The 22,707-nt window shown below is 38.9% G+C and overlaps 1 protein-coding gene and 1 long non-coding RNA gene across 6 annotated transcripts in view; one reads left to right on the forward strand and one right to left on the reverse strand.

Moving 5' to 3' along the window:
• grm7 (glutamate metabotropic receptor 7) overlaps positions 1-4,603 on the forward strand; it is a 210,948-nt gene extending 206,345 nt beyond the window's left edge. For 3 of the 4 annotated variants that reach the window (XM_067505108.1, XM_067505107.1, XM_067505105.1), the window contains one exon: positions 1,472-4,603. In XM_067505108.1, the coding sequence (XP_067361209.1) occupies positions 1,472-1,521 (50 nt within the window). In that variant the 3' untranslated portion in view covers positions 1,522-4,603. The remainder of the gene's footprint in view (positions 1-1,471) is intronic. The other variant, XR_010914455.1, reaches the window with a different exon arrangement.
• Positions 1-22,250, reverse strand: part of LOC137127743 (uncharacterized) — a 41,764-nt gene extending 19,514 nt beyond the window's left edge. For both annotated transcript variants that reach the window (XR_010914457.1, XR_010914456.1), the window contains exons 1-2: positions 19,684-22,250; positions 18,488-18,590 (exon numbers count right to left, since the gene is read on the reverse strand). This is a non-coding gene — a long non-coding RNA (uncharacterized lncRNA). The remainder of the gene's footprint in view (positions 1-18,487; positions 18,591-19,683) is intronic.
• Positions 22,251-22,707: the final 457 nt, after the last annotated feature.

A 22,707-nucleotide genomic window follows, 5' to 3' on the forward strand; every position in this document is an offset into this window, starting at 1 on the left:
TGTCACAGAGTAAGTAAAATGAGAATTGACAAAAAAAAATAGAAATAAAATAAAATACAAATAAAATAAAAAATAAGAGCAAACAAAATAAGAGCAATAAGGCAATAAAGCAATAAAGGTGAGGTAGTGCAGTTCTTAAAAAGGCAATAAGTCCAATTCCTTGGACTTCATGTCTTGGTTTGTGCTCTGACGTGTACTGTTAACTGTGGGACATTATATAGACAGGTATACACCTGTTTACCAAATCATATCCAATCTACTGAAAAACATCTCAAAGATGAGTAGTGGAAACAGGATGCACAAGACCTCAATTTTGAGTGTCATGGCAAAGGCCATAAATATTTATGTAGATGTATTTTTTTTTTAAATTTTGAATACATTTGCAAAGATTTCAAACACACTTCTTTCACGTTGTCATTATGGGCTATTGTTTGTAGAGTTTTGAGGAAAGTAATGAATTGGATCCATTTTGAAATGAGGCTGTAACATAACAAATTGTGGAAAAAGTTAAGCGCTGTGAATATTTTCTGGATGCACTGTATTTCTTTTTTGCAAAAATATTTTGAACCCCCACCTTAACAACCTCTTCTTTGCAACTTTTCAGTCATTCAGAAAATATTTTGCATCACAACATAAAGCTCCCTGTGCTTTGTATTTCCTACGACGACATAATATTATTATTATTTGCAGTTTTGTTGCATTGGGGGTCGGGTTGCTGGGTCTGTCAGACATCATTACAGGCAGTTTGACAAGTACACAGAAAGGAAAGTGTGCAGCAAATATGAGATGTTTTACCTTCATTCAATCATCTCCCCCCGTCTACAAGCATCAGACTCAATATTGTGCATGTTTACAGCCGAATTCGAACTGAAAAGTGGCAGCGCTCTGATAGCTGATTGGTTGAGATGCATGCAAAGCAAATGCATGTCATACCCCCATTTCTCCCATCAAGTTTCCTGTCCCATCCCTAAACTGCACAAAATGTCCTCCTCCAAAATAAAATCGTTACAGTAAAAAAAAAAAAGCTGTTTCACCACAGTAATGTTATCGGACGAGAGCGTATTAATTAATGACTGCAACCTCTGATTTTTGTTCATCATAAACCAGCTTCACAGCCTGCATAACCAGGAATTGTTGGTTGTTGTAATTTCAGCTTTTTCGATGATACAATTCTCACTTTCTTTCTCTGCTGCCAATGCTTTCACTGCTGAGTTATGACCTCTCAACACTTACACAACTTCATGTCCCTAAACAGTGAATTATAAAACCCACAGTTCTCATAATAAAGGATGCTGTCCGTCAACTCCTCACTCCTGAGAGTTCATAACTCAGTGCCTTATTTAAAAACTTGGATCATTTAATTCACAGCTTGTCATTAACTCTCATTTCACCTCAACCGTTAGCATTACCATTAACCTTCAAGTGTAATAGCCTCACAGACTGAAGCTGAGCTTTGTTTCTCCCTCTTCAGGTCCAGCAGCAAAGACGAAATATGTGAGCTACAACGACCTTGTGATCTAATGGAAATCCTCCATCACAATGACAGACTGGAAAAGAGAGACTGTGGAGAGAGAAGGAGATGTCTGGTCTCCTCCCCTGCTGGCTAAAAACAAGAAACTGGAGGACAAAAGAAGAACAACAGATGGATGTTTTCAGTTTTTTTGTTTCTGTTTTGGTCTCATGTGCTTCATTGCTCACCACAGACTGAAGCGAAGCCCTGTGGGACTTTCCTTGGAACAAAAGGTTTGGGGGTCACACAGAAGCTGTTGGGAAACAGAAAAAAATATCTAAAACAGAATCTGTGTGTTTGTGATGCTGATGGTGACGATAACAAACACCGAATGCACAAGCAGACATCTTGCAGCCTCTGGTTGTTGTGAACAGTCGTGAGCAGTGCTCACTATGCTCAGTGTTGCTGTTGATGTCAGAGGAAGCAGCCGTCTGGGCCTGGCGTGACCTTTCTACTGAGCCCGCCTCCTCTCGTCTTTTAATGTACTTCCAAACTGCAAGTTTTCCAACGTTCTGTCGACCTGTGTGTAGTTCTTTATGGCTTATGTGTCAGCCTACTTTAGTTGTTGAGTTTAACTTTTATTTTTAAGACGATAATTATGACATTGATGAATCTTTTTTGCTCTTGCTTCTTGGATGCATATTGTTTGTTTGTTTTTTATTAAAGCCATATTCTTCACTTTGAGATTTGGAGGGCTTTGCTGGAATTAGATTTTTGTTACTTAAATGTCACAAAAATCCTCATTAACACTGATTACAAAGGCCACATTTACATCGCACCTGAATAATTATGTTTACTTGCAGTGACAACAAACCAAATCAGGTGTCTTCACATCAGATCTGGTCCACCTCCGTATGTGGTCCTGGATCCGCTTCAAATCTGATCTGAGGCTCTGCAACTGGTTTCAAAGCACTAAGGTCAGAATTCATGTAATTTTTTTCTTCCCTTTAACTTTTCTCTTTCAATAATTCAGTGTTGGCTGGAGGAAAAGCATGGAATAGAGCAACAACAGACACAAGGTCAGTGAAGGGACCTGAACATAAACATCTGCTGGACGTTTTTGAAAGAATAAATCATGAGTCTGCAGTTTCTGGCAAGTTGACTTTGACTGTCACACAAATTATGTTATTGTTGTTCATATGCGGCTCATATTTCAGTTGAGTCTGAGCATGTGTGGCACTTTAAGAGCTTGACAGTGTTCACTTTTGACTAAAAGATCAGAAATTAGAATTGAGGCCTGTGACTTTATTGCAGTCGAAGTGATGAGACTCCAACATTCTATTTTTAGTGATGAGAACAGATTGAACTCTGAAAAATACAGTGCAAATATTTTGTAGTTACAAAACTTGCTCTCCATTTTTTTTTACATTTGGCACAGTTGTCCCATTAAAAGCAAGTTATTTATCAGTGAAGGACTCTTGTTTGGGTGGATGTCCAGACAACTGTCCTGTCTTACTGTGATAATGAAGAGAACATAAATACATGAGGTTCTCAGCCAAACTAAGAAGTTAAGAAGGCACATCTTATTTTTAATGTGAAGCAGCTTTATGGAGGTTTATGCTCCATGGAAATACATAAAGTGTAACCCCCCCTAAACGAAAACAGTTACGTCATTATGTCTCTTCAGATTGGATGGAGTCAGGACTTTGAGGAAGGTACGATTCTTTACACAAATTGGTCCAAAGGTGTTTTAAAGTCCTTTTGTGTTGCTGTGCCTCACACAGTATCTCTTTCCAGTCTGTTTCCACGGCAGAAACTTTTCCCAGGACCCTTAATTAAGTTAGTTAATTTCTTCTATGTACATTTCCGCTGAAGGAACCGGGGTCTAAATTTAGTATTAAGGCTGCAGTTTTACCCGCCAAAAAGTCCTGAACATCCAGGAAGTAGCAGGGCAGGACCGGCAATGGTAAACATTGATGACTGGTCAATACTGGGCAGAATTTACACTCCAGGCATTTTTAAAAAGCCACCGCATACATGAAAAGCAGCCAACCACTGCTTTGGCCCTGGCGTGTAAATGCAAACCATCATTTCTTTGAGGACTTTAACCTCAGGGAAAGTTCCTAGACTTGAGTTTCTACGAAAGAAACATAGCAAACAAACGAAAATTGTTCCCTCCCAAAGAAGGCGCTTTATAGCCTAAAACTCCATGTTTTTTAGTTTTCAGGGGATTTAACTAGCTAAGATTCGGACTGTAGCTATAAGACCAGCTTGTCTTTTTTTGTTGTTCTCTCTTGATGATGCAACTGGGATAAGTACCTGTTCCTCTGAAACTTGGGCTGTCTAAGATGGAAGAAGTCTGTTTACACACTTTGAATTTTTGAGGTAAAAATCTAATTCCTTTGCTGGCCGTGAACACAAAGCAAAAAAGCTTTAAAAGAAATCTGGGGTTTTTGGGCCTTTTTGTTTCTACTGTTTGCAATGTTTGTGGTCTCATCCCAACGTGTGTGTTCCTCCTCCACATGCACATACACAATGACTTCTCCAGTATTTTGTAGGTGTATAATGATGACGATGATAATGATGATGACCCTTAACTGTGTTGTACCTGACTAAAAGAAAACCTCAGCTGGTCCAGGATGCACTAGATTGGTGCTGATATCTGGTGATTTCATGGACTAATACAACTAAAGGTGTCGATGCTGAGGTTGTCAATGCATGCCTGATATGTTTGATGTTGAAACCGAATCAGAAAAAAAAAAATTTAAATACTGAATTTCTCACAACAGTTGATTTCACCTGTCTACTCTGAAATGTAATGTTTTTGTTTTACTTCCTGTTTCTTTACCGTTAACTTTCTCTGATACGTTCTCGAACACAGCAGAATATGGCTTTGATTGGTTTATTTTCATGGAAACTATGGGAAATGGCGAAAAATATGAATATATATTTAAGAAAACAAATAATTGTTTAAAAAAAAAAAAAGGAAGCATGTATGTTTTTTACTGTTTGTACTAGGTATCTTCATGTTGCCCTTGCTGCTTATGTGCCAATGTTGGTTGAGAGATTTACATATGGCCACTCATGCAACTATTCTGTGGTGTTGTCTAAGAATGTATCAACCTGAAATAAAGAAAAACTTTGGTTATTTTTTTTAATATATTCCCTGAGGAAAAGCTTTTTGGTATTTGCCTCTTTCACTTGGCCTTGAGACATATGTCTTTACACATGAACATTGAAATATCAGCGTGTCCTTCAGGATCAGTTTGGCTGTAAACCTTAATCTAGATTTAACATTTTTCTTTTTTTGCAGAAATAGAATGAAAGTGAAAAAGAATACCCAGAGTGCAAGGGTGATTTTCAGAGAATGAGCCACTGACTGTCAATTCTCTTTAATTATTATACTTTTTTTTTTTTAATTGAGGATTTCACGAAATATCAATAAAAAAAATGCTACAGGCCCTAAATAAATGGTGCAGTAGATCAACTTGCCATTGTACTATTACAACAACTGTTATATCGTACATTGACAGAGGTTGCAGATTCAAGATTGGAATAAAAGCAGAGAGGAGAGAAGCTCCATGAGATGAAAAAGTGTTTTGCCCATCAATCTGCTCACAATGACCAGAACAAGCAGCAAAGTAGTTCAATGATGTTTGAACTAATACTTTACTCTGGTCAAAGTTGTGTTACTGTAAACAAAAGTAACTTCAGTAAAAGTATAATAATTTTAGTCTTATCAATCTAATTCTGCATTAATTTCACAGTATTCCATTACAATGGCCAGTTAATGTCCAGCTACTGTGGATAACTTTTCATTTGCTCAGTTGGTTCATTAGCTACACATGTAAACATAACTGTACATGTCACTTGCACATGGTTGGATGCTGCTGTCCCCCAAAATGTCTGCCCATGACATGTGGCTGCAGCTGAAGTTCCTAAAGCTTTGTGTCAAGTTTAATCAATTTTACCACTGGCACAGCCACTTGCTGTCAGTCAAACAAATCAAACAAAAGTACATCTTTTATATAATTACTAATTTCAAATGCTAAAGTATTTGAAAGAGTCAGAATGATACTCCGGGTAATCTCCTGTTATTAGTTTCACCTTGTTTATTTGATGCTCCTCCTAATTTAATGAAGACTCACCAGTATTTCAGGCTATAACGTATGAGACACGCGGGCATTTGTCCAAATGAAACAGGGAGGTGGTTAAGGCATCAAATACAAAAGTCAGTCTGCTACTTTAATGATAAAAAACCAAACATGTCTAGACTACTTTAGAGGAGAGATGCATGCAGACGTGGTAATGTGTACTTCAAAAAAAAAAAAAGCTTCTTTTCAGCTCAGTGCCTTCCTCAGGGACAAACAGGAACAATGACTGCAGAACTACAGTGTGGAGTTCCAAGGCTACCAGAACTAATGCAAATCAGATGTGGTCAAGGTACTTCTTAAATCTAAGGTGCTGAAATGTCCGCCCTCCTGTGAAATATGATGTGGGGGGTTAAACCAAAAGATACAGATTATCATTTGTCGACATCTAGCGGCTGTAGTGAACTTAAGACTAAATGTATGTCTACATTTACATTTAGTCACTGAGCAGACGTCTTTAGCCAAAGCAACTTACAAGTGAGGTACAAGGCAGGAAAAGATCTAAGTCAAGGAGAAAACATCAAAGCAAAGTTCTATGCGACAGTTTTCCATCTCATATGATGCAAGTGCAAGATAGAACAGAGAGGAATTTTGTTTAAGATTAAAGTGCATTTTCAAAGTGAGGCTGCTAAGCCTGCAGAGTTAGGCAGCGTGTTTGACCATCATGGAAGGTAAAATGTTTTGCCTGGTATCTTTTGTGTGGCAATGACACCAGAGAAACTGCACACCTGGATAAGGCAGTTATTAATATTAAGAACAGTTGAACACAATTGTTCTGTATTGTGCAGTGGTGTAACGGGTCACGATTGCCCATAGCACACAACTGACTCAGGGACTACTTAACTATAGCATAGCGACGATAGCATGAGACTCAGAATTAATCCACTCTCCACCCAGCTCATCCTCTCCCTGCTCCACTGCCACTCTGCTTCGCTCTCTGCACAGCCCTTCAGGAAGCATCATTTTCTAATTAAAATATATAAGAACACTACAAAATGTATTACCCTCACCTGACCTCTCCTCTCCACAAACATTCACACACAATCTTTTTTTAATAGGAATTTCAACTAACAAACTCAGGTTTCTTTATTCTTTTTTTTCTTTTTCCATTTATTATTTCAAAATAAGTAGATATCATCATTTGTCATATTGCACTAACTTTAGAAACTAAACATTTGAAATTTTAGTTTAAAACTTTATTTCAACACTGGACATCTTGAATGTTAATTTCATTTAAAGGTAACTGGCAAAAGTAAATGAAAGGACGGCTCTACTGTATGTCTGATCTGCTAAACTCAGTAACAACACAAAAGAGCTTAAGAGACTAAAAAGTCTGAATTGTGGGATCATTTGATCAGTATAGTCTGTTCTCAGAATTCTGCTTAACTGAAGTGAGTAAATATCCCTGCATCACTATGACAAGAACGAGGAGAAAAACAATGTTGGCTTTGTCTTTAAGACAAGACAAATGAGACGATGAATAATCTTCAGGAGGATTAATAAGGCAAGTTTTACTGATTTGTGTTCTGGAAATCTTCTTGAAACAAACTTTTCTGTCTGTGAGGTGATTTTTGCTTCACATCACTTTACAATTATTCTCAAAGTTTCCAATCTTCCAACTTCCCCTCACCCACTCTCATCCTGAATCCACTGGAAATAATGATACAGCAGCATTGTCATCCTCCGTCTCCTCCTCCTCCGTCTCTGAGCCTCTTTCTCAGTGACAGATAAGAGCAGTTTGGGGAGGGTCAGCTCTGTGTGGATTCACATAACTAACCTTCAGTGTCCAATTAGATTAGGCACCACCAAACCAATTAGCGTTTCTGGGAGGACGGATGAGATGCCAGTAGTCGTATTAGGCCTCTGATATCCTAGCAGCAAGAAACATGCTGACAAAGCTCTACAATAGACAATGCAGTGGAAAACTCAGCCTCTTGCTGTTAATAACAATAACAGAAAAAAGTTTTCAGACTTGGAACAGAAATTGTGTAGATCTGGGTAGCTGCTAACTGAGGCATTAATTAGTCAGTAAAGTAAAAACAAAAAAAAAAAATGAAAACAGACCTTGGATGCACTTCATCTGCTGTTGTAGGCAAAATTCGGGTGGAAACACAAATCAGTGCTTCCGATTAATGTATTGTTGTACTGTTAAAGCCTGGAGGATTTTTTTGGCACCATTGTTTATCGGTTTCTAAGACTTATTTGTGGTATCAGCTAATTTCTAATTATGCTTGGGGGCATTGTCAGGAAAGTTGTTTCTTAATCTGGATGATGAATCATACCAAATCGTTTTAGCAGAGGTGGGGGGCTTACATGACAATTTTGAGGACTTGAAACTTGCTTTACTAACTACAACCATTCATGACTCGAGACTTGTGTTGTGTTCGTTTTATGCTGTGGTATCACTTCAGAATCGAAGTGGACATATTTAGACGGGTTTGTTTTATAAGTTACAATTTTGGAATGACAACACTACTATCATGGGCACAGCAGCTGGTGAAAAAGCTTTGGGAGGAGGGGGAAGAAATGCTCTAATTGGGACTGACCAAGCCATCTACAACCCAATTCCGATGAAGGTGGGATGATGTGTACAACCTAAAAATCCACCCATATTTTATTTACAATAGAACATAAACAACATATCAGATGGCAAAGCTGAGACATTTTACCATGTCAAGTAAATATGAGCTCATTTTAAATTTGACAGCAGCAACACATCTTGAACACAGTTCAATGTACAATCCACAAATGTAAGTTAAAGCTGTATTGTGCAAAGAAGAACCATATGTGAACATGATCCAGAAACACTGCAGTGCTGTCTGAGCCAAAGCTCATTTAAAATGGTCTGAGGCAAAAATGGAAAACTGTTCTGTTGTCAGATGAATCAAAATTTGAAATTCTTTTTGGAAATATTCTACATGTTCTACAGACTAAAGAGCAGAGGGACCATCCAGCTTGTTATCAGTGGACAGTTCAAAAGCCTGCATCTCTGATGGAATGGAGGTGCATTAGTGCCTGTGGTGTAGAAAGCCAACACATCTGGAAAGATGCCACCAATGCTGAAAAGTACATAGTACATTCTCCTTTAGGGAAGGTCTCACAAAAGCATGGATTCGCAGAAGAAGAGTTCGGGTGCTGAACTGGCCTGTCTGCAGTCCAGACCTTTCACCAACAGAAAACATTAGGGACATTGGGTGCATCATAAAACCTCTCCTAAACTCCAGAAACTGGTGTGTTTGAAATCTTTAAGACAGGATTGACTCTCAGCATTGTTAAGTAAGTGTTCCACACTCTGGATACCTGGGCTACCAGCCAGGAGGAGGACAGGTGTATCCAACAGGTGGATAAGGTGGAAACTATCGTAAACAGCCCTCAAACAAAAAGAAGGTACAATCTGTCCTGGGACTAATTGTGCAGTACAGGGGATTTATATTACACTTCGCAACGTAACTGCCCCTCTCAATGTCTTTTGGATCGAGGAAATTGTTAACCTTACATCTAAGGTTAGCAATTTCCTGACTTCGAACAAGACAATTCTTGTGCAGGTAGATGCATGTGCTTTTAGCCTTGGTGCAGTCCTGACTCAAGGAGAACAAGAAGTAGAACAGCCCATCCTGTAGCTGAGCCTCAAAGTGTTTTCCCTCTGTTGTGGGGAAAGAAGACCTGGCCATCGAGTGGGCTCCAGAGCGCCTGTGAACCGCTGGGAAGGGAGTTGTATTTGGAGACTGTCACTATACCCTCACTCGGACAAACTTCATAAAGGTCTACAACAGCTGGCTCACACAACAGTATATTTGTCTGAGACATATTAAGTTTTACCTTTGACACAGGTCAAGCAAGACCAACAGAATAGCACTAGGTGTCCAGCATGCTGCACATTGCCAGTCCAGAGGAGAGGTCTCTCTGAGCCTGTGTGCAGATGGGTGGAGGCTTTCTCCTACGCTGCAATGTCGCAGCACGCACACGGAAACTGAATGTTCAAAAGTGCTTACTCTTCACGCAACGTGCAACAAATCTTTAATATGTAAGTGCAGAAACACCAGTTATGGCATCTAGTGTAAGCATTGCATAACAAACAGGCAGAGAAATGCACAGTCTCTCGCTTCTAGTTATTTCTACTGCCCAGGTACAAGCTAGTAGTCTGGAGCTGTAACCATCAGCCATTTATTGTTAAGGTTGCATTCATAAATTTAATCTGAAATCAGAACCGTTATTCAGAAATGTACAGTTTCAGTTTCAGAGCACTCAGATCAGGGGTGGAGTTTGTGATTTAGGAGCTGCAGGCACCACACAGTAATATAAACTCAGACATTTCTTTCTTAAAATATAGAGATGAATGAAAGAAAGGCATTATCAGCACTTTTAATTCTTATATTGTGTAACACTGAATTGTTGGAGTGATTTTTTAACAAAATAATTTAGTTAAAGTTGCAGCTAGAAAGAACCAACCAACTCGTCCCTCCACTACAGCTTTTGCAGTTTGTTACTCGCGAATGTTGATTTGTGCTCTGCCAAGAAAGGTTTTTAAAACACCTACACACGTCTGTATTCCTATTATCTTTTGTTGGCTTTAGTTACTAGATGAATTTCAGAATACAAAACAAATCCTTTTAAACATGCCTGAGCACACAATCAGTCAATTCAAAATTGCATGTTAAACCTTACTTTTATTAAAAAAAAAAAAACGGCCCTCTGCAGCATTAACTGCCTGACAAATCGGGAGCATGTTGCTGATATTTAAGTTTGATTTGCTCCCAGGCCTTCTGCAATACTTCCTAAAGGTCTGCTGAGATGGTGGGTCACTGTTGCTAAACTCTTTGGGCCAGCTTCTCCCACACTACCTTGATGGAGTGGTATCCATGCTGATGCCTCGCACACAATGCAGTTTGCCTACTTCCAGTGCCAAAGCATCCTGAGATCATCACGTTCCCACCTTTATGCCTGGATGACAATGTTAGGAAGGAATTTATCAGTTTTTCATGATAAATGCCTACAATTGCTTTTGCTTGGATCCAAACACCTCAACCTTTGACTCATTAGATCACAAGACTTTGTTTTTCTCTTTTTAGTTCAACGACGCGCTCATTTCAGAAGCAGTGAGGCATCTGTTTCTCGTACATCTTCTTGGGCAGATGTGCACCTTCCACTGCATCCTCTGTCCTGATAGTTCCAGTTGCATAATGTCTCCAGAGACTATAGTGTACATCTTTTTAAAAAAAATAAATCTTTAATTTGGTGGCTATATCTCCTAGAGAATAACCTTCCTTCCTCAAGTCAAGTATTGACTTAAGAGTGTCTAAGGAAAGTAGTTTCTGCCATTTTAGTTCTGATTTACACTTAAAATGACAGGACATTCTTGCTAATAAGGAAAAGCCAAATAAAAACTCTTAACATCAGTTTACTGCACATTACCCAATTATAGAATGCTTTAACACATAGAGGGACATACATGATCAATTTAAAAGCATATCCATTTTTTTATCCTTTACTTTTTTCTTACTTTTAAACAAATAAATAAGAAAATATGAAATTGTAAATAAATATTTGCGAGAATATAAATATATACAACAACAAAAAAAACTTTATCAAGCACTTTCTGAGTGACTACACCTCTGTACTTTTTGAGGAGAGTGAAAATAGAACCCCAGCAAACCAAGTGCCAACTAGATTACATACAATTAACTCATTAAAAAGAAACTGGAACCAATTCTCTGCTAGAGAGCAGCCAGAAAAAAAACAGGAAAAAGTGTGAGTGGGACAAATAAAAACCTTGCTGTGAATTAGTTGCTGAACTTGTTGCTGTCATGAAGCCAGATGACATACAGCTCTGCCTTTTTCACACTACCACCAGTGAGTGATGGGAACTTTCCCAGACAAACCATTTTCACTCTGACTCCATCTGAGCACTGAGCTGTCAGAGACTGATTGGATTACATCTCAGGGTAAGAAACAACTCACACAGGTTGAGTGGGAACAAATGGATGGAGGAGGAGGTAGAGAAGTGAGGACAAATTGTTGAGGACTCTTCGCATTATGGCCTTGAGGTTCTATTACTGTGGCAAATTGCAACACTGGTTCTTCTTCCCATCACTTCCACTTCTCTCCCTCACACACTCACAATCCTCTACTTTATCTTTCTCTAAGTTCAATTAAAGTTCCAGATAACCCGACTTAGAACCATGTATCTTTTATATTGGTGGGTACACAAGTCCGTTATTTGATCCATTCTTGCTCTTCAATTGTCAGTGGATTTAGAAATTGTTCTGGTCCACTGTCAACATCATTTCCTGGCTAAGATTCAAGAGACCAGCCTTCAACCAAAGCTTTCCACTTTAGTACTGGAAATCTGCCCAGACCGTGGGTTTCACAATGGATCTGACATATCTGATTAATATTACAAACCATAACTAACATAACTCTGGAAAGATGTTCTAGCCATGATCTGTAATGTCCACCTGTCTTTCAAATAACTGTATAACCACATAGAGAAAAAAGTCTGTTGTCTCGTGCCTATAAATCCCACTGTATATCAATCACATCTGAAGCTGAAATGAACAAGCACTGGGTCGAACCTACATTCGTGACATGTAATGTATCAATTTCAGAAAATGTAGGACACTAAATACTTTCAACAACTTATAAGACATTAGCTAATTTTCAACATGCGTTTTTTGTGAACTTGACTTGAGAAAGGTCATCAGTCAAAGCCCAAGTACTGTTGCACAGTACTGTTCAAAGTTTGCTTCTAACCAAGTAAAGAACAAATAACTAAATGTGTTTTCACGCCACCCATTTTAACAAGGATGCTGTTGATTGGACCTTTAATAGCCAGGTATCGCAGGAAGCCTTGCATTTCAACCAGCGATCTTGGGGGAGAGTTTAAGCTAAGCTGAGAGCTGATAAAAATTAATCCTAGTACTGCTATTACAACAGACTTATCTCGGTAATTCGTGCAGTAGTTTTACTACCAGCTCTGTCATTTGTAGTAGTCAGTATTTGACTTGGAAGACAATATTGATAAAGAATCAAATACAGAACGTCTAATGTTTCCTTGATACAAAAGCAAAACTTGCAGGTATCATTTTTCATGACTAATCACCCACAAAAAAAGCCTACTTTCACTTTTACGCTCTCCTCTACAGAGTTCAGCACTTGTTAGCATTTCCATTTCTGGACTGCAGTATCCTTTTTTAACACAGGGCAACTAATAACTCAACACCACATCATGCTCCATGGAAATAAACACACTTAGTGTTACTGTCTGCTAACAGTAGCAGCTAATGCTAGCGGGCTGTAAATACAACAGGGGCTACTGTGATGGATCAGACAGGAAGGGACATACACTGTCAAATAAAAGATTGTATTTTTCATAGCACAACATGAAACACAGAGAAAGAGAATTACAGGGACAGTTTGTCCAATCTTGTGCAGCCCCAATGAAAAAGCAGCTTATGCTTTGAGTTATACACTACTCACAAAACGTTTGGGTGAAATTTAAGGGAAATGTAAAAAAGTTCATGTTACAGTGTCATTATATTGTGAAAGTAGGGTATTTAAGTAGAAGCATGCAAGAGTCATTTATCCATCTCAAACTATTTATTGAAATAAAAGTTATCAACAGTGGTGGAGACACAACAAACAATGTCTATGTCTCAATATTTTGTAAATTGTTAGGTGTCGTCTTGTGAACAGCCTGATGAAGAGGACGCTTTAAATACAAATTGTCATTGAGCCAGAACATTTAGTTAAATTAAGTTAACCTGTAACAGTTAGGGTGCATTTTAGGTGCATCCTGAAATTTCACCTGAAAGTTTAATATCCCTTTTCCACTTTTTGTGAGCAGTGTATATGCAAATAATACAAAACAAATGGTTGCCAAGCCTGCAGACTAATGTGGTAGGACACAGGTAAAAACTGAAAGTGCTGGTGGTGCAATCCACGCACAAACCCATCAACAGACCCCGCAGAGCTGCTGACGTCTGTGGACTGACAAAGGACTCAGCCATAGCCGGTCATCTGATGACATCAATCAATTTAAAGGGGACATATTTCTGCAAATTTGGCTTCTGCTTTTTCAACAGTACTGAGCTCATTCTCTGTCATGAACACTGCAGCTATTGTTTTGAGTAAGAACAATCAGAGCAGGGAAGCAAAACTACAGTCCACTCAGCTTTGTCGTATCTTAAAATCATCTTCAGTATTTTCAAAGCAATCAAATGTCTCCAGTTTGTCTCAGGTCAGCAGAGATTCACATAATGTTGCTGTAAAAGTGCTATCAGTGTGGATGACTCGATACCCGATACTGGTCTGAGTAGCAGTAGATTTTTAATGCAGGATTAAACTAATATTTCAGTTTGGATAATTTGCAATATCAAAATATCTCAGGGCTTGGTGAAGCTAATTCATGGATTATTAAATCATGATGCTCAGCTCCAAGTTAAATGGGATTCAATGTAAATCACACAATTGAGGGGACGTCCAGGTGAGAGCTTATTCGTATTCAGACCAGTTTTTCCTGTAAGGAAACTGACAAACAGATTTACATAACAGTGTGGACTAAGAAATAGTTTGGTTTTCGCACCGTGGGGGAATTAACATTAACAGAATATAGATAATTAACACCTTGATGAGTTATTAATTCAGGGTTTTTCTGTACAATTAACTTTTTTCTAATTTCTTGTTACTTTCTCCCCACAGACATTTCATCACTTCTTCCGCTGCCCTGCACTGAATTATCTTCCTTTCCTGACAAAAAGAGAAGCCTGGTAATGACAAATATTTCAATATTTGAACGTCTAATTTGAGATAAGCCCAACCTCATGGCGAGGCAATTAAAAAAATGAATGGAAACGAACAGTTTATCTTAACAAGGCATCAAGGGAGGCTGAAAAGTGTCAGATTCAAAGAGCTGAAAGGCAACATCATCACCAGATGAGAACAAAAGTCAGGGATTTGACATGGCGACAATAAAAGCTGCGTATATGTGGAAGTTATTGGTCTATAGTGTGTTATTTGGCTCCCTCCATCAGCGTTTTGCACTCGCTGAGGTTGTGTCTGCTATCTGCTGAGAGATAGCAGGTGTCAATGGAAACCAATTTAAAGCATCCAGAGCAATTATTAACCCACCTGACAAAGAATTGTGCTCCCTGCTCTGTGTCTTTCATTCTCTGTATTCTGCACAGAGAGAAATACTGAAGAAGCAGATTAGTCATTTCACATTCCTTTAAATGCTCAAGTTAAAAGAATAAAACCCTAAACACTTGCCAGAGGAGACTGACTGACAAAGCTGTATGTAACAACCACATACAGCTTTGTTCTACGGTAACATTAACCTGTTTGCAACTCAATGAATATTTAAACAAAAATGGTTCATAGAAGCAAAGTCCAGAGCTGCTACCGGGGCTGATCCAAGCAAACAGCAAGGAGCCTGTTGCCTCGTTATATTTTCAAAATATGAACCTGCAGGCTTTAAAATCAATTCAGCTCAATACATCTTTATTCATAAAGCTGATAAGTTAAGGGCCAAACATGTTTTCTGCTGTGGGCTGCATTCAGCTCTTCTGCCAGAACAATCAATAGTCCCACTCTCATCATGTGTTGGACCAGTCTGCAGGAGCACACAGGAAGCTGCTGTAGAAGCTATGGGTGATGGTTTTGTGTCACTGGACGAACATTGAAATTCAGCTCAAAACAAAGTGACACCTAAATATTGATTTCCTTGTTGAACCTGTGTGTTAAAAACTAACCGTGGCTTTGCATTTACAGGAAAATGTAAGTCAACCTGCTGCTCCTGCACCTCTCAGTCACAGCAGGAGGGAAAGAACCAGGTGATAATCCACGACCAAAGAATTAAAAACATCTGACTGATTACTTTCTGTAGGACCTTTTAAATCAAACTCTCCATCTTAACTGGTTGTGAGAACCTGATCTACCATGAACCCAAGATCATCTTAGTCAATTTCTCCACAAATATGTATAAATGAGTGAAAACCAACAACACAGTTACTAAAAAGATCCTAAAGGAAAAACTGTTTATATAAACAAACTAAGAAACGAAAGAGCCAAGATTTCAAATCTCAAAAATGCATAAGAATGTAGAAATGTATTGTAATGTAAGATTTTGTAACAATAGTTTTTTTTCACACACTGGCGCCCTCATTTCTCCACATTAAATAAAACCATGAAACATTTTAAAAACAATAATCCCAACACATTTTATAGGAAAAAAAGATCATGTATATGTAATATGTGCAAAAGAAAAACAGCAACGTGAAATAATGCTGTAATAAAAACCTTTCAATGACATGTTAATGTCACAGTGGAAAAGTGAAACATTCAGAAACATTTTCATAGGTTTTTTTTTTTTTTGAGCCAAACAAACAATATTCAGAGCTCAATCAATCTCTCTACATTAAATGCCCAACCTGAACCCGCAGTAAGTCTCCATCAGCCTCAACATTTGGTGCAATGCTTTCAATGTCTTACAATGTCCCCTAACCCTGGAAAACCAAGAACAAACGACACATCCCAGTAAAGCCTCACGCAGCCTCCAGTCTTTGTGTTATTAACATGAATATTGACGGTTTCTCCAACTGTGCCGTATCAAGCAAAGCGATGCCTCACATTCTCTGTACAAGCCCTTAAATCTTCCAACAAAACCACAGCATCAGCCAACTCCATTTCATCCCCAACACTCCATTTTTTCCCCCCGTTATTAACATGAATATTGACAGATCCTCCCAGCAAGGCGCATCCAGCTTGCTGCTGGCCGCGGCCCTCTCATCCATCCTACTCTTCTCCCAGCGCACACATCATCTTCTGTGGGCTCTGGGGCGATACATCACTGTGGCGGGGCAGAGAAAAGCTCTTTAAGTTGCATAAACACAATGTCGCCTGGGCACCCACAGGCTGCCGGTGATGGATGGGGACCACACACAGATGAGGGAGTGGGATTCTTTAGGAGCAGTACCACCCACCCGTCACCATGCTCCACATTTAACTAGAGAGGGCAGTCAGGTCACTGATGCACTGGGAATGTGGTGGAAGGTTACCAAGTACATTTACTCAAGTATATATGCGTTTATTTATTTGTTTTTACCAGTGTATCAGTTTCATTTGTATTTTTCAGCAGGATGAATCAATAGGGCTTCTTTTCTGTACATGAAATAATAAAAGTACTGTCCCCACTCTGCACTGCTACAAAAGTTAAAAATGAAGCAAAAAATGTTAAATACCTCTGACTGGTTGAAACTTTTGAGCCTTTCTCAAAAGTTTTTCCCAAACAAATATCTCTGTATTGCTGCCAGTACTGTTCTGTTCACACATTATTAAAACATAGAGACCAGAGCATAAACTCTACAGCTTTAAGAAAACATCCATAACATGTTCAAATACCTTCAACAGTCACACTGTACAATCCACCAAAAGGGCTAAATTAATACCAAAATACGGGTATAGAGTAAACTGTTTTAACATTTCTCTCTCTCTCTCCTGAAAAATGAGAGCAAAGTCAATCTGAAACTAAATGGTCCCGGTGCTGCTTGTAGGTAGAGATTTAACACATGGACACACAGCGACGGTGCTGACAGAGTCACAGTAAGGGTCCATTGTGTTCACATACTAGTGTAAACATCCACAGGTAAGGACGTGCATCACCTCTTCCATTTCCAGACTCAACCATCACAAAGAGCTACAGTTACCATGGCAACACAGACCAGAGAGGTGCACTGTATATGCTTTTGTAACAAATAAGATATATACACACCAGCCACTTCATTGGGTACACATGTACAATCTATTACAATCCAAACAGCAAATTTGCCATGAACTCTTTTACAAGGTTTTAATTCTTTTAATTTAAAAGTGTCTGTGTATTTGCTGTGTATTTATTACTGAGGTTGCAGTCGGTGGTGGACTCGTGCTGGAGTGTATCCTCTTAAGAGGTGGTTTTAAAGTTTTGGCCCCCTCATTCATTTCAAATACTTATTGCAGCGGCCAGTGAGTGTATCATTCATATACAATATACAGTGAGATAGATATGCGGGTTCTTAAAGGACTTGATTCTGCAGTTGTTTGGCATGTGCTGGAGCCTTTTGCTGCATTGGTTTAATGCATGTAGGAGCCATGTGCTACTTGCATTTAAGTTTCAGCTCTAAAGCCAATTTACACATTTAAAAATATCAGGGAAATAATTTATATAACTGAGGAAATAATAATGTAAATATAATGTGAGGAAAACAACATTTTAATAAGCAAAGTTTCGGTGCAGTGAGTCAATTGAATACAATGATTGAAGAAATGTCTGTGTGTTGGGAACTAAACTGTGTAGGTAGCATAGTAACACATCCCCCAGAGGATCTAACAAGACCAGCAGAACCCTGACAACAGTTCACAGAGAACCTGGAGATTTCACAGGTCAAAGTTCAATCAGAATCAACTCTGGAGGAAACAATGGACACAGACAATAAGCAGTCGAAAGCACGTGTCCCCACACATTTCATATGAATGGGAAGCGGAATTCAACTCAACAGATTCTCCTCAAATTTCCAATGTTCAATGCTCACAAAACCAGCAGTAGAATTCACTCTGTAATACCATCAAATGTTGACTGACATGATAACTGTTCAATGAAAACAGATGGAAAATGTCCACTTTCTCAAGTCAAATGGAAAATATTGTCTTTACATTTTTTATTAGTGCAGAGAGAGAAGAGAAAACACTAAATCTCTGCTCTGTCTAGAGTCAAACACATCCATGCTTCCTACAACAAACTTATATTATCTTAAAAAACGCACACGATACGAGCAAACTACACAGCATTTACATTTATTAAAAACAGAAATAATATTTCTAACCATACAAAGCTCTTCTTATGAGCCTGGCTTACCTTGAATTAGAGCATCCTGTCCTGCTGCGAGACTCGCAGACGATCTGATGGGCTGCTAGAATCATGAACATCTGCTCCTCCACCTTAATGGCTCACAGTGCCTCTGGTGTCATCCATAAAACAAATAAAACATTCAGCCTTCACATGTAACAAAGAAGTGAAGCAAAAATTCCAAACATATTCTGTCTTTTGAATGTCAGACTACCAAAAACGTAATATCAGACTGTTAATCACACACAACATCTGAAGACAAAATAATGCATTGATTAAATTAAGTTGTAGCTTTACTCCAGTAATCACCAGTGATGGAGTCACACCAGTGATTTTAAAGAATACTTTACTTACAAGTCCTGCATTTAAATGCTGTCTAACAAATAAAAGCACAGAAATATCCACATCCAAAATATACCTAAAATACCAAAAGTAAACTGAGTCTTTATCTCTGGGCAATTCTGCATAAAGTCAGAGAGGCCAGATTGAGGTGGTTTGGACATGTTCAGAGGAGAAACTGTGAATATATCAGTAGAAGGATGCTGAGGTTGGAGCTGCCAGGCAGGAGGTCTAGAGGAAGAGCAAAGAGGAGATTTATGGATGTAGTGAGAGAAGAAGATGCAGAGGACAGAGTTAGATGGAGGCACATGATTCGCTGAAAGGGACCAGCCCAACAGAAAAGAAGGAGAAGAAGCAGAACGGCACATTTGAGGATAATAACATTTGTAGGAAACGTTCATGTGAAAACATCCCTTTTTCTTTAGATGCAGCCAAGTTACATTTAAAGTTACGCTACAGATCCAAATTAGAGACGGAAAAAAATTTAGAAACATTTTTTTGGAGTGAATATGTAAAGGGCCAGAATATTAAAATACTCATGCAAGTACACTGACATTGTTCTTGGGGACATGTGCTTAGTAACTGTCCAGCCTTGAGAAACTCTGGTTTGGAGTCACATACTTTTTAAACACAGAAGCAAAGTTTAATGAGAAAATATTGTCTAATGAAAACAAAGTAGTTTAAAATGAACATATAACGTTTACCATAAACTAGCAAATGGCGTTAGCTAACGATTAGCATGATGCTAACCTAACACTTTTACGTGCAAACACCATCGACGACACGGCGGGAGGTATGAAAAAATGCACAATACCCATGTTGAGTATCCAAAATAAGTATGTAATTACATATGACGTAATACTTACAGATAACTGTTCTCTGAACTGAAGAAAAGCGAACAGGTGAACAGGTGTGAAGCTAACGGCAGCTAACTAGCCTCCGAAGCCCGTGCAGAAACATAGTACGGTGAGTCACGAGGACAAAATACTGAATCACAGGGCGGTACAGGAAGAAAAAGTTGCCAAGAAAAATGACTCCGTTGGGAAAGAAGGACTTTGCAATACATGTAGCTACATCTACAAAGCTGCAAATTCATTAGTTTACAAACCAGTTTTTGAACTGGAGTTAAAGTTATAAGTACATGCTGTGGCAGTAAGTGAGTCACTGATAAAAAAAAAATAAAAGCATTTAAACACAGATGAACTGGATGCTGTTGATACCATGAATGCACCAGTTCAGTCCAGATTTGTTCCACATGTGCCTCATAATAAAGGCCTCTGCAGAAATGTGAAACATTCAAGTTCCGTTCAATTCATGTACACATTTGATGAGATTTCTGGCTAGAAACATTTACTTGGTTTTTCATTCACTCTCTTTGAACAAATGTTGGAGGCTACACACAAGGAAAATAAAGGGTCTTTTAAAGGAGAAAATATTTATTGTTATCATGCTTAAAAAAAATGTAAGAAACATTTGCAGTGATGAATAAAACCTAGAGCCAAAGATCAGCATTACTGCAGAGCCTTGATGTGGAGCAGAAATTGCAGCCGGTGAAGGTGGAGATGATTTTACCCACTGACTTATTTACCATCACAATCCTGTTGTTTTTATGAGAGTGATGCTAAAAGAAAGCGGCTCAGACCCAGTGATCTGAGAATCCCGGACTGTTGCTGTGCGTGTGGCATCATACGGGAGTTTGTGTATATGGATATTTTATGTTCGCTTGCACACAACACCGTAGGTTTTCCTCCTCTGGAAGATGAAGCGAGTCTCTAACATTCCACATTTAAGCAGACGCTGTGGAAACTGGCATGCCAAAGGATTTCTACTTTGTCCTTATTTCCCCTTCACATCCACTCTGCAGCTTTACTTTGATGCCTTTAAAAAACTTTTGAACTCACTTCAAAAAGCTCCAGCGTCTTCACTCAGTTCTGGCTCTGATATGTTTGGCTGATAAGGACAAATAGAAAAAAAAGGTTCAATGCGCTCTGAATGGAAAAAGTTTCGAGGTCAAGGTGCTTCAGTCAATCAGACCCGCATAACTTTGGCAAGTAAAGGGTGAGTTGTGAGTGAGAATCATCCTACACTGACGTAGAAACACACCAGAAGCTGTGCTGGAGGAGCCAAGTAGCAACAGGCAGATTCACATGCTCTGCATAAAAACCGCTGCTCTTATCAGCCCAAACATTATTAGGCCCCAACTCCACCATCACATGGGACAGAGGGGACCAATCAGATGGTTTCTCCACCACTGAACACCGATAATCTCAATCATACTTCATTCTTCACGCTCACACCATCACTACAGTTGCAAAATGAAATCCCCTCAGCTGAACTGGTTAAAGTATGAGCAATTTATCCTTTTGCTAAAAACGTAATTGATCTCAGCTCCCAAACATTTATGGGCAATACTGTTATATTATAATATTGTGAATTTCCCATTGGAATGAATAAAGTATCCATCTACCTCCTATGTGATAAGTGATCATCATATTATATTATTAGATTGGGTTGTTTTAGGCCTTGACAGAGGAAGCCAGTATTCAGTCATTAAAGTTTTTAAGGGGATATTTAGACTGAAAGGTGCCAGTTGAGTCTTCAAATATAAATATTCATTGGTGATTTTTTCACTTTAATATGCAGCAGTAATATCAAATATGAATTCAGTTGCAGTTTAAGCTAAAACTTCTGCACACGGTGTCAGGGGTTAAACTTCACCTTTCAGTCTGTTATGAACTGGTTTTATGTGCTTGTGTTTGTGAAGTGAAGTCAGCCTGTAAATCCTCCTTCATGAAGGTGATGTTCAGTCTGTGTGGTTTCACATCAGGAGTCGGTTCAGTTTTAGGATCGCTGTGCTGCTGAAAGCTGTTTCTAATATTTTGACCTAAGAGTTTAAGTCAGTTACCACTAGAAAATTGTCAAATAAAATCGTAAAGGCCTGTTTTCAGAAGCTTCAGATTCTTTTCCCCCTCTTGCCTCTTCCTTATCCGGCCACCAGATGTCCCTAACTCCTTCTCTTTTGTCCATCTGTGACAGTGTGGGTCCCCTCTGCCACATCACAGCTCCTTCTTGAATTCTCATCCTGCCGTCCAGCACAATGTTTGTACTCTGTGCCATGTCCAGGCAAAATAAAGTCTCTTTTGTTCTCTGTGGATTTTAATTCAATCAAAACGTCTTCATATAACATGTTACTACACATACAGCTCCTAGTTAAGCTAACTTATATTGAGTTGTGCATTTATACTAATCTACTGTATATTTTGCCTTTTGCATCCTCCTACTTTTACCACTTTACTATTATAATCCACTGTCTCCTTTCTCACATGTCCATTGTCTTACTGGTGATAAAGCAGATTTCTGCGTGACACTGAAATGTCTTCCCAAAACTCTTCCGCCTCTCAGTGTAAAGCAGCTCAGGTCAACACCACTACAACTTCAACTACAAATTTACTTTATGTCTTACCTTTGTCCTTTTCGGATTATGCCGTGAGTTCAGGGTTGCTGCAGCGGATCATCGTCCACATGTAGATTTGGCCCTTCATGACACAACCCTCCTCAATTCCTACCGGGCTTGGTAGGAATTGGGTGGTTGCTCACAGCTCTTTCCCATCCCAGCAGCTGTGTGTGTGTGTGACACTTCAAGTGTCTCATATCCAGATTTAAGTCCCTTTCTTTACACTCAGCCACACAGAGATGTCCCATTCCAGGAGCAGGAATTGTGCCTCAGAGCCTCGAGATTCAGCGGCTCGGCAAAGACTGACAACTTGTGTGTGTGTGTTTTAGAGAAACTACACCGAGGAGGTTTGTCTGTTCTGCACAGATGTTGTCTGTGTAAATACGTGTACATCAGCAAGGAAAAGACAGTTGCAGTTATTTTAAGGGAACAGATG

This window comes from Channa argus, chromosome 5, assembly GCF_033026475.1.
Source record: "Channa argus isolate prfri chromosome 5, Channa argus male v1.0, whole genome shotgun sequence".
In the NCBI taxonomy this organism is placed as follows: Eukaryota; Metazoa; Chordata; class Actinopteri; order Anabantiformes; family Channidae; genus Channa; species Channa argus.